This window comes from Heloderma suspectum, chromosome 5 (assembly GCF_057233095.1).
Source record: "Heloderma suspectum isolate Gila_16-S chromosome 5, 16-S_ref, whole genome shotgun sequence".
Lineage (NCBI taxonomy): Eukaryota > Metazoa > Chordata > Lepidosauria > Squamata > Helodermatidae > Heloderma > Heloderma suspectum.
The window spans coordinates 120,991,478-121,007,678 of record NC_139462.1 but is presented as its reverse complement, the minus strand read 5'-3'; the positions used below and the strand labels follow the sequence as shown (position 1 = coordinate 121,007,678).

The 16,201-nt window shown below is 42.9% G+C and overlaps 1 protein-coding gene across 1 annotated transcript in view; it reads right to left on the bottom strand.

Annotated features, from left to right (window-relative positions):
* Positions 1–439: 439 nt before the first annotated feature.
* SH3TC1 (SH3 domain and tetratricopeptide repeats 1) overlaps positions 440–16,201 on the bottom strand; it is a 55,082-nt gene continuing 39,320 nt past the window's right edge. The window contains exons 12-17 of the mRNA XM_084860358.1: positions 14,112–14,292; positions 8,623–8,773; positions 6,333–6,455; positions 5,989–6,139; positions 2,243–2,439; positions 440–1,032 (exon numbers count right to left, since the gene is read on the bottom strand). Of these exons, the coding sequence (XP_084716484.1) occupies positions 778–1,032; positions 2,243–2,439; positions 5,989–6,139; positions 6,333–6,455; positions 8,623–8,773; positions 14,112–14,292 (1,058 nt within the window). The 3' untranslated portion in view covers positions 440–777. The remainder of the gene's footprint in view (positions 1,033–2,242; positions 2,440–5,988; positions 6,140–6,332; positions 6,456–8,622; positions 8,774–14,111; positions 14,293–16,201) is intronic.

Below are 16,201 nucleotides of genomic sequence, written 5' to 3'. Positions count from 1 at the left end.
TAGAGAGAGTGTGGCTTATAGCAGCCCCATAATAAAATCCACAGTTAATATTACAGGCTAGAGGTGGAGCTGAAGCAGACTTGGATACCCAAATCCAAAATCCCCATGCCTCTCAGGTTGCAGTAAAGGTCAGTCTACTAACCTGCACCCTCATACCTCCTTCCAGGCCAAATTGCACACTCAATTACATACATATGCCTCATGTTCTATTGAGTTGCCTGCAAACTGGTTTCACTTTTTAACATTTTTAAAAATCTAATTAAATTTTGCATATGAAATTAGGGCAGAGACGCCTGTGTTTGATGCTAACCTTTGTTTCTTTAGCCACATCAGCCACAGGCTGCACACCAAGGATGCACTGCCCTACTTATAAACAAGTATTTCCCAAAGAAGTCTTAGAACACTCATAATAATCAGGATTGGAGCATGACACAATTTTAAACTTAACCAATCAGCATGTTTATAATTCCAGTTAATTCCTGCATTTAATCATATTTTAGGTTTCTTCTGTTTTCAGCAGTTAAACAGTTTCACAATTGTAAGATGAAGACTGTTGCCATAGCTCTTTAATAACTTTTTGCCCCCATTTCACTGGAGCTTATGTGGCTACACATTTGAAGATGTAAGCAGATTCATGTTTCTTTACTTTAGAGCAGGAAGGCGCTCAGGTGCCATATATGTATGTCATGTACCATTTCATGTAATATACAAAAGACTTGTTGGAGCAGGGCAAACAGAAGCAAATCTCATCAGCGCTAGGTTGCCCTGATGCTATTCTCACATGGTATTTTTCATAGGTGCCCATGTTGCCCTCATAGACTGATCGGGGGATAGATTTATTCTACGAATATTAAGCTCTGTGGCAAAGGCTCTTGCTTTTTGATAGAAGAAGAGAGACATCTCTCGGTCCACAAGGAAGTTGTGGTAGATTATTGCAAGTCTTGTGTAAATCTTCAGTTGAGCTTTTTTGTTGCTCAAGTCCATGGCAGCTGCAAGGGCCAAATTATAGTAGCCAGCAGCATCAAAAGGATCCTGAAACAGCAAAGCAAAATATGAACCATTGTGAAATTGTATATGAATACTTAATAATAACTAAAAATAACTGTGATAGCTTGAGGCCAACAGCACTATAGAAAGGTGAAAACAAGAAACCATTTGGATGTGAACATGGAACCCTGTGGTTACTAGAATTCTGGAAGGGGATACGTTCTTGTAGCCTTCATTATTCCTAGGTTCCTTACTACTATCTTTTTTTTTTTATTAACCCTGCCCTGAAATCTTAAAAGCAAGCAGAAGAATACTGTCAAGACAAGAAAAAAAAATTCAAATACTTGAAACATTATTCATCACCCTGACATGTCTCCCTGTAAGTAAAGTAAAAAGCATTTTCTTTTGTACTTTATGCTTTTACTGTGGCAAATGTTGGCTGAACTCCAGTGTACTTGGGCTGCTCCATGACAGTATGAACATCTCTTAAACTCAGAATGACAAAAACATTGCCCTTTATCTTAAACAAAAACGATTATGTTCCTACCACACCTTTTTCTCCCCCACCCCTGCTTTATCCCTCAGCCTGGAGCACAAGATTCCACCTACACCAACCCTCAGCAACCACAAAAACAAGAGGTTAAATAAAAATTAGGAACATGCAATCCCCACACCTTGGAACATCACTTCTCTTTTTAAAAAGCTATTCTCCAAATTTGAATTTGATACAGGAGATCTAGGAACTGACAGCCACAACAAGTTCACTTTTGTCCAGCAGCTTCCTCATATGTCTCAGTCAGTATACAACTTCTTGAAAAGAAGTGGCAAAGGGGGGTGGGGGTGGAAGAGAGGCAGCAGTCACTGGGGAGGTGTCTACAGAAAACTTCCACCCAAACAATCCTCTAAATCAAGGGTGGAGAACCTGTAGCCCCCCAGATCTTGTTGAATTCCAACTCCCATAAGCCCTAGCCAGCAATACAAATGGTCAGGAATGATGGGAGTTGCAGTCCAAAATCATCTGGAGGACCACTGGTTCCCCACCCTGAATAATTTCATGCAAACGAACAAACCATTCCTAAGACAGCACCTTGGAAGCCACTTTTAACTTAGGATACTGGGAACCAACCCACCTACTTGTGCAAGTCTATATGTACTGTTATAACTCTGTGTCCCTTTTCTCAAGTTTACTCTCCAAATCCAGATGAAGCTAAAATATATCCCATATTTAGGTATCAATTCCATCCAAGTGTCTTACCTTTAGGTCATAGAATGTAATGTCTCCAAGAACAAGGTACACTCTTACATAGTATAGGGCTTCCTCATCAAACTCAAGAGGTGAGGGACAGAGGGACAAGGCTTTTAAGAAGAAGTGTTCAGTAAGTTCACGCTGCCCTAGATGATGGTGGATAACAGCTAGCCGATGATATGCTATTCTTTCATTTAATTGATTCCCTAATGAGGTAAGCAAAAGAATCAGCATGGAGATCCAAGAAAAAAAAAGATTGAAATAATACAATACTTTTATGAGAATTTATAGTGGACTTAGGCCTGATTCACCCATGCCAGAACTTCAGTACCTCCTTAAAATACAATGGACTTATATTCACACATTCAGGGCCAAACTGCAGCCATGTAAGTTATTGATAATTTGATTACTCCCTTCTCTATCACAACATAGCTCAGAAAGGAGTGTTTTGCAGCTTAATGGGGCAGGGGGAGTGATCAACTCTTTCTCCACTAGCCATTTTCCTCCCGCACCACCAGCACACACAGCTGATTTGCCCCATCAGAGGATTCAAAACCCACATTTGTGAAGTAAACTCACACACCCTTTTTGATGCATGATGAGGCCATGGATTTAGCACAAGAGAAGGGAGCTCTTTTTAAACTGGTTAGCTGTACATTTTAATACAGAGATGTATTAATATTTCATACACAGACATGGCCATAAACATTTCTTTTTCTTTTTGTGCTTATAGAACCTCACCTTTTCCTTGCCTCACTACCACTTCAGTTAAAGATACAGGTAATTCCAAGGTGGAAACCAGGGCTGATCCAAATAAATACACATATACAGTGGAATTTCTCCACATTTGGGGGGGGGTTGATTATGGGGGGCAAAAATAATCCCTCCATAAACACCCCCCCAAAAAAAAGATTGGGCATAGATGTTCAGATGGGGGGGATCTAAATTTACAGCATTGATAAGGTGATCTGAGACTAGAATAATTGCATCTTTCTTTCTACAGTTTAAAAGGTCAGCCGTGGCTTTGTAGTGTGCCTGACTGCTACACACTTTGAAATTGGAGCCTCAAATGCTTGAGAACGCTCCTTCTCCCTTATCAACCTGCCCAGTCACTGAGGTCGATGGGATGCTCCTGGTGGTTTTGAATGGACCTATGGCTTGTTTGGAATCGACCCAGAGTAGAGCCTTCAGAATGGTGGCTCCCTTTCTCTAGAACTTCCTGCCTCTGGAGGTCAGGCCAACACCAATGTTGTATTGTTTTTAGCACCTTCTGAATACAGTTTTACTTGACCAAGTCTTCCTTGTTCAAAAACCAGCCATGGATTTTATTGGCATTCTGTTGTTTGTTTGTTTTTTAAAAAAACTTTTAATATGGTGTTTTATTCCTTTTATCTTTTACTGTTAACTGCACTGAAATCAGTTTAGATGTAGACTGGTATAAAAATGTTGTAAGTAAGTAAGTAAATACATACATACATGCCCCTGGGGAATAATGCTACATGATGATGTACCATCATTCCCACAGGGCAGCTGTCTTTTTTTCCATACAATGTCCCTGGGAATGACAGTATATCATCACATGGTGTTGTTTCCCGGGGGCCTTTAAGGTGCCAGTTTCTGTGCGTGCCAGAAGCTTGGCTGCTGCACGCTTTAGTGAAGCCGTGGCTTGTCTTTTAAACTGTAAAAAACTATTTAAAGCCCCACTCAATACTGGAAGTAAAAATAAACCACCCGAAATCTTGCATTTCTTCCCCCTGCCCCTAAAAGTCCCCCTAATGGAAACTGCTACCAGGAATGGAAAGAGGGGCTCATGATAATTCATATTCTCTGTTAATTTTGCCTGCTGCATGAAGCACCCTTAAGTGAAGCCAGGCTGGTCTCCTTTACAAATCTTGTACCAGGCTGATTCAGCCCTAAAGGATGGAACTTGGGGTGATGGATCACGTCTCCCAATAGGCACCTACTGACCCAGACCCTGAGATCATCCCCAGAGGCCCTTCTCTGGCTGCCCCTATCAAGTGAGGTGTGGCAAGTGGCTGCTGGTGAAAAGGCCTTTTCAGTGATGGTACCCTAGCTCTGGAATGCCCCTCCTCCTCCAAGAGACTCACTTGGTGTCTACTTTCGTGTCATTTCAATGCCAGGCAAGTGCCTTTTCCCCAAACCTTTTAATTTTGTTTTGGCCCGTTAAGTCTATTTTAATCCATTTTTTATTCTCTGCTTCTCTATTTATTTATTTAGTTTGTTTGTTTGTACCCGACTTTCTACCAAAAAATGGCACTCAAGGTAGCTTAGGAAGCAATCCTATGGCCCCTAGACAGTGACTGGGGGGGGCATAGGATTGTTCAGTTTACTCCCTCTGAGGCTGGAGATAGGGCTCCGACCTCAGAGCCAGTAAACCGCGCCCCCTCCCCCTCATAGACGGCATGAAGAGAACCGCACCAGCTATCGCTTCAAGCACAGAAACTTGTGCATGGACATGGGGAAACGGGGGCGGTCCTGCAGGCAGGGAGGGGAGGAGACTGGGGAAGCTGCCTTACACAGCTTCCTATGCTCACCCCAGCCTCCTTCCCTCCAAAGTGCTGAGGCTAGATGGCGAAATCGCCCTTCTAGCAAAAATGCAGGGTGGCCGGAGCACAGAGGCGAGGATCACCTCTCTGCTCCGGCCACCTGTATTAGAATACTCAGCAGCCTCCGAATTCAGCGGCGGACAACTATCAACATAGGATTGTGACCTTACAAAATCAATTAAAATTGATTAAAAGAATACATTAAAATACGATAAAAACATAGCAATTAGAGGAAAATATATTATTAAAAACAGCACCCAAACCAACAGAACCACCTACAAGCTTAAGGCCTTCTTAAATAAAGTGATCTTTGCCTGCATCAGATTTTATTGTAATTGAATTGCTATCCTGTTTGATCTTGTAAGCTGCTCTGATAACTTGTATTTATATTGTAAATAAAAACAAACTGATACTTTTGCAAAGCTGGTTGAGCACTAAATTCAGAGCAGTGTCACTGAGGATTGCTCAATTTGGCTCGTAGGCCTTAAGTCCTTTAACCCAACAGGGATGACGAAGCATGAGGAAGAATTTCTGCTCTGTTCCAATGAAAAGGAATAAAGATTGTGTTTACTTTATGGTACATGACAGCCTTAAAAAGAAGTCACTTAGCTGGTTTGCACATGCAAATTCATGCAAAGGCCATCCAACCACCTAGCCCAAGTCTTTCACAGATAGGCAGGCTTTACATAAGCACTCAAAGCTTGGGAGGGAAGACCACATATTTGCTTCCTGGAGATCGCTCTGTGACATCATGGCAACTGCAGAGGAGGCTTGGTGCTTGCTGCTCATGTTCTAATGTCATGAACTAAGAGAACATGAAGTAGAGCCCCCAAATATGACCTCTGCAGGCAGATAGGCTCATATGGGGGTAGGGCAATCTCTGAATAGGTCATGATGGATCAAAATCCATAAACAGAAATTTCAGGTGGTCTCTTCAAATGCTTTTCAACAATTCACACATTGGCTGTGTTTCGGTGCCACAGTAAACTATGGTTTATCATAACAGAACAAGCCTAGGCAAACCAGGGGCTCATGTGCTCCCCAACTCCCCGCTCGTCCTTGGGTGGAGCCTCTCAGTTGAGAGTCATCAAGTTTTAAGAGATGAGAAATTATGGTATATGCACATCTGAACAGCCCCCAGGTGACTTTTAGAAGTCTGACAGGCAGGTTTCCATTTATTCTCTTTACCTAAATTGACACTCAGCATTAATGAGGCTTGCGCATATCCCAGACACTCCTCATATGCCTTCAAAGTAAACAGCACTCCCACCAGTTTGTTGAACAGTCGGAGCTCAGCGCTGCTGTTCCTTGTCTCAATAGCGAGTGGTAGTGCCTTGTCCTAAAATGAGTGCAAGTACAAAAAGACCATTTTGACAATTACTGAAAAATTCATTTTTATAAAGAAGATCACACATAATTTCCCCACATGTTAAAGGCATTGGATTTTGTTCTGTGCATACCATAACTGCAGTACAATCAAAACCAACGTGACTCAGAGTAAAGAGCTGAAAAATCAAGAACAGAATACCAACCCTGTAGAACAGCACTGCTTTTTCCTTTTCCTGGTCTCCATTAAAAAATATGTCTCCTGAAGCTTCATACAATTCCATTTCTAGATTAGGATCTTCAGTACAGAGAACAGCATTTTGGGCAACCTAGAAGGGGAGATACATTCTGTAATGTATAAAAATATTGACCCTCTCAAGTAGAAGCACTCTATAATCCAGCAACTATTTTTATACAGTTTTCCTTTTGTGACACACCCTTATAGTTAATGCTAAGATTTCTCACTTTTTAGAATCAGAGATTTCTCTGGTAACCAGGGCCTCTAGGGTTCATCTGAACATCATGTATTATATTCATATTCTCTGATATAATTGCAAACATTCTGTCTGGCTTTTATTCAACTGCATCAGGAGCTACCCACAATGAATTCAAGATATCTTCCTTGTGGAACCAATAGTTAATTCAGATCTGTGCAGGTATAATAGGGACTATGCAGCAGCCCAAGGGAAAGAAGGAAGCTCAGCTGCCCAGGGACAGAGAGTGGGTGGGCTCTCCATCTGCATGTCCCTTTGTCTGCCTACCACCCTCCTCATGAGTACACTTTGCTGCCAGAAAGTTCCTGCTTCCTAGAGAGGCCCAGAGACGATGACTCCGCACTTTTGCCAGAACCCATCTCCCTTTTCCCAGGCATTTGGCAACACATGGTGAGTTTTAATCGGTCCTGGATGTGTCTTTAGTTATGACTGATAGTTCAATGCTGTTTTTAGTTACATGCTGTTTGTGTATATTGTCTGTGTGCTTTTATGTGCTTTATTGTAAATGGCTTTTAAACTTTTTATATTGTGTTCAATGTTTTAACTTCTGTAAACCACCCAGAGAGCTTTGGCTATGGGGCAGTATAGAAATGCAATAAATAAATAAATACTCCGTTCTCATGGTTGGATCACTTTCTGGTTTCTTTTAGAATGAATGCTGGCTCAAACCTTAAAACTAATTAAAATGGTCCACCCCAGGTGCCTGATGGATCAGAATGGTTTCTGGAATGCTTGAGGGGTTTCCTGCCTCATTTGTTGGTGATACTGTTGAAGCTCTGGCTGAATATGCAAATGGCCCAGGCAGTTGACACCATTGCTTCTAGGTGCCCTCTCCCCACTGGTAGACTACAGTTGTCTCCTTGGTTTGGTAGGGAGCTAAGGGCAACAAAAAAGGAGGGATGAAGGCTAGAATGCTATTGGAGGAAAACTCAAAATGAATCTGATCAAACAAGACTAGAACCTAGCTGGAGACCTCCTCTGTAGTGGTGAGGGCAGCAAAGAAAGCCTATGTCTCTGCCACCATTGTGTCTGCACAGACTAGACTGGCCATGTTTTTCTGTACTGTGCAAGAATGCTGGAGAAGAGGAGCCACCCCCCGCTGTGCACCCTCGCTGGGTTTGGATGACACAACACACTACGCCTGGCGAGGGTAATTATGTGGTGCATGACTGGCCCACGTGGGGTGGGAAAAGAAGCTATGGTGGCTTATTTTCCTTCCTGGATCATGTGAACCTGGCAATTAGCAGGCCAAGGGACAGAGTTATAAGCCTGCTCCCTCCTCCCTGCTGCGGGACAGCCCCCCTCAGGGGAATGGAGCAGGAAGACAACTCCCTCAGGGGGCTACTGGGATGCGCCATGGCAGGGGCCATGCTTAAGGGTGTCTGCAGACATGGCTTCATTAAGACAGAGCGGGCACAATGTGTCCAACTCTGACAGCTGCATAAGTTTGCTTACAGCCTTTGCTGTGTCAACATAAGGGCTGTTCCCACTGTGTTAAGATGGGTCCGCTCACCACTACGCATCGTTGTGTGTGTATTTATATAAGAGGAATGACAGGCCTCAAAGAAAGGTAGGTACTAAAAAGGTCTAATTTGCATTAGATTTGCACATGTATATGCATGTCAATATGTATAAGTGCAAATTTAAATAAATTAATCCCCCTCCCCTGCATTCCATTCTACTCAGATAAGTATGTTCCAGATAGATACAGCTAGACATAATATCATATCCCTGAGGTGAAAGTACTGAAGACAAGCATTACTTTGAGTGGTATCTTTTAGCTATGTAATCAGTTAATCCATTTAGGGCGCAATCCTATGCATGCTTAGACAGAACAAAGTCCTACAACTCCCAGCATTCCCCAGCCAGTCATGCTGACTGGAGAATGCTGGGAGTTGTAGGACTTTGTCCTGTCTAAACATGCATAGGATTGTGCCCTTATTCTCTCCTTTTTATTTTTCCCTATTACAGTTTCAATTCCCCAAGATATCATTACTCTTACCTGGATATAAAGATCTACTAGCTCATTTTGCCTCAACATATAGTATATCTTTCCTGCCTGGAGCCAAGCCTGTGCTTCCCTCTCTTTTTCTTGAAGATCGATGAATATTCCAAGGCTTCTTTTGGTGTATTCCAGGGCAGATCTGTATGCCCTAAAGGAAATCACTGCATGTAAGAAAAAGAAACACCAGCCCCAACTAACATCGTGTAACTTTCTTGAAAACAAATTATTTTCTAGCTCCTGCATACGTTGTTGTCCTTAAACTCACTGCTGACCATTGCACTGTATCCATAGTTAGATTTATTTTGGCTCATGGTCTAAGTAAAAGGGAAAAAATCCAAGTATTATTTTAATAATTTACAATTATTAATTAAGATGGAAAGTTGGGCATCTATTTATCAGTTCTGGAATCCTTACCTTAAGTTAGAACAATACATTAAAAAAAATACAGCAAGATTGTGACTCTACTCAGCTTATCCACTGGGTCTGCCAATGCAGATATAATATAAGGCAAGTCACATTATTGAAACTTCAGTCCGCTACAACAATTAAAACCACTGTAGCTCCTAACTTCATTCTAGAAGCTGATTAATGTTGACCAAGCAAACCCCTTGAAAGGCAGCCAATGAAATCCTCACACATAGTGACAGTACTAAGATGAATAATAATGGCACCAGCCCTATGAGTCTAACATTTTGGACATATTAACAAATGATAACTAAAACCCACAGGCAACAAGAACCCCAAACCCTTTGGGCTGCCAGAGTTTTCTGGCAGGGCTCCTGTGCCAATAATAACTGTGTTAACAGCAAGAATGGAGCATGAACAGCTCTTCTCAGCATGAAGATGAAATGACAGGAAAAGCTTCACCTGCTGGCATTCTGTTCACCATGTAGTTGTTAAAGCCATAGAAGCCCTGCCAGAAAAAAATACAGAAGACCCAGTTCTCCCAGCCCCAATTTGTATAGCTATCTACTGTCAATTCTTCTGCTTGACCCTTTTTCTAGAACTACCCAAATGCCTGTCACAATGTCATGAGGGGTGTGTTTGTATGGGGGGGGGGGCGGAGAGAAGATATCTTGCAACAACTACAGGGGAGAGCCATATGACCCCTCACAAGTTCCTGTCAGTAGAGATCAAGCTACCTACCAGCAGGGATGATGGATGGGGTTTGCCCTGAAGACAATCATAGAATCATAGAATAGTAGGGTTGGAAGGGGCCTACAAGGCCATCGAGTCCAACCCCCTGCTCAATGTAGGAATCCAAGTCAGAGCATCCCTGACAAATGGCTGTCCAGCCTCGTCTTGAAGGCCTCCAGTGTGGGAGAGCCCACCACCTCCCTAGGGAATTGCTTCCACTGTCGTATTGCTCTGACACTCAGGAAGTTTTTCCTGATGTTCAGTCGGAATCTGGCTTCCTGTAACTTGAGCCCATTATTCCGTGTCCTGCACTCTGGGATGATCAAGAAGAGATCCTGGCCTTCTTCTCTGTGACAACCTTTCAAGTACTTGAAGAGTGCTATCATATCTCCCCTCAGTCTTCTCTTCTCAAGGCTAAACATGCCCAGTTCTTTCAGTCTCTCTTCATAGGGCTTTGTTTCCAGTCCCCTGATCATCTTTGTTGCCCTCCTCTGAACCCTCTCCAGTTGGTCTGCATCCTTCTTCAAGTGTGGTGCCCAGAACTGGACACAGTACTCCAGATGAGGCCTAACCAGTGCTGAGTAGAGGGGAACTAGTACTTCCCGGGATTTGGAAGCGATGCTTCTATGAATGCAGCCCAAAATAGCATTTGCCTTTTTTGCAGCCACATCACATTGTTGGCTCATCTTCAGCTTGTGATCGACAACAATTCCAAGATCCTTCTCGCTCGTAGTGTGGTTGAGCCACGTATCCCCCAGCTTGTAACTGTGCATTTGGTTTCTTTTTCCTAGGTGCAGAACTTGGCATTTGTCCCTATTAAATGCCATTCTGTTGTTTTCTGCCCAGCGCTCCAGTCTATCCAGATCACTTTGAATTTTGTTTCTGTCTTCCAAAGTATTAGCTATCCCTCCCAATTTTGTGTCATCTGCAAATGTGATCAGCATTCCCTGCACCTCCTCCTCCAAGTCATTCATAAAAATGTTGAAGAGCACTGGGCCCAGGACTGAGCCCTGCGGTACCCCACTCGTTACCTCTCCCCAGCTTGAGGAGGTCCCATTGATAAGCACTCTTTGAGTCCGATTCTGTAGCCAACAATGTTGTGCCTAAATACAGTGCTTTACTCAACCACAACCCTGCTCCATAAATGTATGGCTGCCCTTCACTTATATGAGAGACAGACTGGAGACCTAAGCAATTAGTGCAATATCATTAAAACTGGGCCAGTTTTAATGGATGGCATTCACTTATTGGAGCCTGAGGATATGGACATGATGCTTGAGGGTCCTTCACACTGAGCTTTTATCCTCCAATTCAGATTGCTCCTTCACCGAAGTGAAGTTTGCCGACTCTTTACATGACGCCGTGACCCTCCAGGGCGTCCCCTGCACTAAATGCCCTTCCTTCAGTTTTTAAATAGATCGCAGATAATGAGCTATCAATAATGAGCTATTACCCCATTGTGTTCCTCTTGAGTTCCCTCCATGAAAAGAGGAAAAGTGGCAAGAAGAGGAGCGAGATCCATGAAAGAGAATGGAAGACTCAGATACGGGGAGAAGGAAAGGGGAAGGGGAAAAGGAAGCGGGTGAAAAGGGGAGTCACTGTGATCCTGCACTTAAATTGGAAGCAAAAAGCCTCTTTTTAAATGCAGGATTTTAGGCTACTGCTTGTATGCTCAACCCTTGTACATATTAAATCTAGCAGGGAGGGAATGCCCATTGGGGTCCAGGAGGTTGTAAATGCCTCACTGAGAGAGGGAGAGCTTTTTAAAAAGCTTTTTTAAAAAGCTTTTTTCCTGCTTTTTAAAAAGAAGCCATAATTTGACAACTCCTGAAGAAAATGTCATCCAGGTCCAGCCTAGTTAACAAGTATAGCTAACCTTAGGTGGCTAACCTTCCATTCCTGAGCAAGGTAACACAGACAGTGATGGCCAGCCAACTCGTTATTATTGGATGAAACTGGCATCTATATCCAACTGAATTGGGCTACAGGCCTGGCTTTGGGATAGAAACTGACTTGGTTACCCTGTGGGATGACCTTTGTCAAGAGAAGGACAGGGGGAAGGTGGCCCTGTTGATTCTATTGGATCTTTCAGTGCCTTTCAATAATATTAATTATGGCAAGGGTCTCCAACCCTTTTGGGCCCACATGCAGAACTGGCAATCTGAAAAAGTGCCCTGGGCACCACCACAAATTGACTGCTGTAGGGGGGTAGGGGGCCAATCACAAAAATGTTGGGAGTGGCCCTTTCTCTCTTTCTGTGTGTGTGTGTGTGCATGAATATGTATCTTGTGTGCGCGCTACCCACTGTGGCGTCTGTCTGTCTGTCTGTCTTTTTTTCTCCCTCCCTCCCTCCTCTCTGGCTCCTGTTTCCTTTTCCTTTCCTTTCCCTTCTTTCCCTCCTTATCTTGGGCTCATCTTTCTTTCTCTCATTCTCTCCTTTTTTTTTTGTGGTGGTGCAAAAGCAATGCCCACTGGGGTTGCTGGGGGTGGAGGAGGCTTTAGCCTCCCCTTCCTTAGGAACTCCCAAAGCAGCCTCCCCCTAGCCCCAGCATGCGTCTGCCTAGTGTGTGCATGCATGCGTGCATGTATATACACAGGCATGTGCAGGTGTGGCTTCCAGGCCCCCTATCAATGTCCAATGTTTCCCTCATGGGAGAGGGAGGTTATACAGCCCTGCTGGAAAGGAAGAGGTTTACAATCTGGGAGTGCTTAGTGAACCAACATTTTCATGTGACCTGTGTGGCTCAAAGCCCCTTTTATCTGCTTTGGCTAATAATGCCAGCTCTGACCATACCTGGATAGAGATAAGTTACCCAGAATTACCCATGCTCTGGTAACTAATGCAATACATCGTACATTGGGCTGACTTTTAAAATGCAATTGGTCAAGAATAGGGCCACAAGAATATTAACTGCAGCTGGGCATTCTGACTGCATTACACCTCTGCTTTGTCAGCTGTACTGGCTTCCAATCCATTACTGGGCCAAATTTAAAATGCTGGTTTAAACTTTTTCAAGCAGGGATGGGGAACCTTTTTTAGTCCAAAGGCCAAATTCTAGTCTGGGAAAGGTCTCAGGGGCTGCATTCCATCTGTAGTCATGGCCACATGGCCATGATTCTTACCAATTTTAAGCCTACTCAGAAGTAAGCAGGACAAGTCTCTGCATGTCTACTCAGAAGTAAGTAGGATTCAGCAGCTTCCTCTCCCCAGAAAGGAAAAGCTTTTATTTCTGATCAGCAGCTGATAAGTGCTTTCCCTGCTGTGTGCTGAGAAAGGGACCTTTTTCAGTGCTCAGCAAGGGAAAGCTTTTCTCTCCAGTCATAAGAGTTTTCCCTGTTTGGAGAGGGGGTAGGGCCTGGAGAAGAAGCTGATGGGATGGATGGGGAACCTGATAGGCCAATTATGGCTTGCAGGCTGGAGGCTCCCCAGGCCTGCTTTAAAGCCCTAAGCAGCTTGGGGTGAAGTTACCTGAAAGACCACCTTCTCCCATATGTACTCCCTGCTCTGGTAACCCTACTGTCGACATGAGTAACAAGGCATGCTCTCTATCAGTCTCAGCTGTGCAATGTGCTATGCAGTTTCTGCAAGGGAATACCAGAAAGAAGTGCTGTTTGCTATATATCAGTTCAGGAACTCATGATAATTTTCATAATCATCATAATTTTCCATGCATTTTTGAGAGAAGACATCAAATTGCATTAAAAACATTGCAAACTCTGTGAGTGCCAAGTCCAACATGGTAGAGACTACTATTTATGTGTCTCTAGCTGTTCAAAGTAGAAACAACCATCCTATTCAACTACTATCCTAGTGCCCCAATTTCCTCCAAAGTTGGAGACTAATTTGGGGGTTTGTAAAACTTGTATCTCGTTTGATACAGGTCGCAATGACTGTGGCCCAGGGGAACTTCAACAGCATCTCTGGTTGCTGCTTCTCCCCAGAGTCCAGTGCTGATGAAGTTAATAGCAGTGAGATAATAATAAAGAAAATAGTTAGATCCAGAGAAGTAAGAGAAAATGAAATAAAATTCCTTTTGTGCTGTTCCAAACACACCTGTGCAACAGCTTACATAAGAGTTTGTGCAGTGCTATTATGTGTACATTCTAGAGCAGTTCTCCTGTATCCATTTGTGGAAGAGGTTGTGGAAGCAGAAGGATGTCTCTGGGTTAATTTGACTTTTTTTGCACAAAGCTCTAGTACAAGGTGTAAAATAACATTTCTATGATTGGAAGACTCCTTCTGCATGCAGAAGGGCACCTCTGGATCCAACCCATTGACATAAACGTAGCAATGTAACTATATACATTCAGTTTGAAACAAATCAGCTCTCAGAGTTGCCATTTTGTACCTTTCTGTGCCTAAAGATAGATACAGCTGACTGATGGTTTCCAATATCTGTCCCTCCATGACTTTGTCGGACATCTTCCTAACTAAGGAGAGTTGATACTCATTGTAGATGACACACTGAGCTTCATCTGGAAGAACTGTACTGTAGAATTGGCATAGACACTGAACGGCCTGGAGCTGCCCTATAAAGAAGAGGGAACAGAGGCTTTAATTGAACAAGCTAGTTACAAAGGAACACACTGCTACTGGAACAACAATGAATATTGATTTAGCTTTTATAGCTCCCATTTTCTTGAAGGTTCAGGGTGATTTATTGCCACTGATACATTATCTAGATACTAATCTAAAAATGCTGCATTTTTTATTTTGCTGATCCACAGTTTAATTATTTGAGTCACATCAACACTCAACCAATAGTCTTCATTATAATGTATTAAATATTTATATCTGTAGGCAAAGGTATTCACTGCTGTGGATTTACCTCCTGCCATTTCTTTTAATGAATTTTAGAACTGCAATAAACAGAAAATTTCAGACCAGGCCCCAAAGGAATATGTCGACTCATAGATGGATTTTCTATCTTTCCTTTATGCAAAGGAACATCTAGTGCTTCTGTCACTGGAATAGGAAGTACAACTTATGATAGATGGGATGGGAGCTCTATTTCTGGGGAAAGCTTTTCCCCAGTTAGTTCCATCTCAGCCTTCATCATGTACATGATGTCAGCTGGTTAAAATGGAGCACAGGATATAGTCAGGGTTCCACACATTCTTGCTGGCCTAAAAGAGTGCTGTTCCACCTCTCTTAAATGGGTAGGCTTGGGGCAGAAGGGAACTATCCTGGTACCTATGGAAATAAGTTTGAGAATAATGTGTGGCAGTGGGGCAAGGGGAAGGAGGCAGAGAAGCATGGCAGCAGAGATAGTCCCTGCCTTAATTTTTCCCCATAAGCCTGCAGCTGCAAATTTTCCACCTTAATGCGGACATTCTTCTATGCATCCACATTTACCAAGTACACATTCTGTAGCCTTGTGCAACACCACTCATAGAGCACAGCTGTTTTATATGAATTAGACTCATAAGTGAATTTTTGCTGGACTGAGAAGGATTTTTGCTAGACTTGTTGCCATGGGTAACAAACCACTCAGAACCCTAGAACAACCCATGGTTTCTGGGTGGCTTGTTAACCATGGCAACATGCCACCCTGACCAGGTTCACATGACACGACAAGTTGTGCTACCAAGGGTATTTATGCTAATCTTCCTGGCATGTGATTGGCACATGAAGTGGGAGAAATAAACCACCGTGGCTTATTTCCTCAACCACCACAGTTGGGATTTTATGGGAGGACAAAGGGGACATGATTTGCTCATGTTTATATCCCTTGGGGTATAAGAAAACAAGAGATATAATCAAATTGACTTTTATCTATTTGAACCACTGCCAAGGTTTTTGGAATTTACTCTCCCATTTTCAGAGTAGCAATGTGTCTTTTAAGCAATGTAAGCACACAAAGGCATAAGATAATTAGTCACTCCCCAAACTTGTGTAATAGGGACTATTCCATCAAAGAGACTACTCATGATAGGGGGGAACTCCGAGGAAGCCATGCCCATGTATGTGACTTATCCAAATAACATCCCCATTTCATGGTGTGGATGAAGGGTTGGTTCTGAGCATCGGGGAGATCCATCCCCTATGCTTGCTACTCATAATACTCTACTTCCCCCAGAAATTACATTAGAAGTGTTGAAGCCAACTATGATTTGGACAGAAATATACATGATCCAAGCAAGAGATGAAACTATTCTTTAAATTTGGGCAATGGGGATTGGCCCAGGAAAAACATGGGGGAAATCTCAGTTTAATCTCCCTAAAATCCAGTTTTTAGCAATGGCTAGATGGGTTGGATTTATATTTCCCCTTCTCTATTTTATTATGGAGTATTGCTGAGAATCATAATAAGTTAGCAGATCGAAAGTTTGGTAAATTTCTTGTCTTATGACATTCTCTGTTTCCAAGAAATGTGGTTAATGGAAACCTCAACTCTTTTGCTGCAGGGGTTTAGTTTCTTTCTGCTTTCTGCCATGG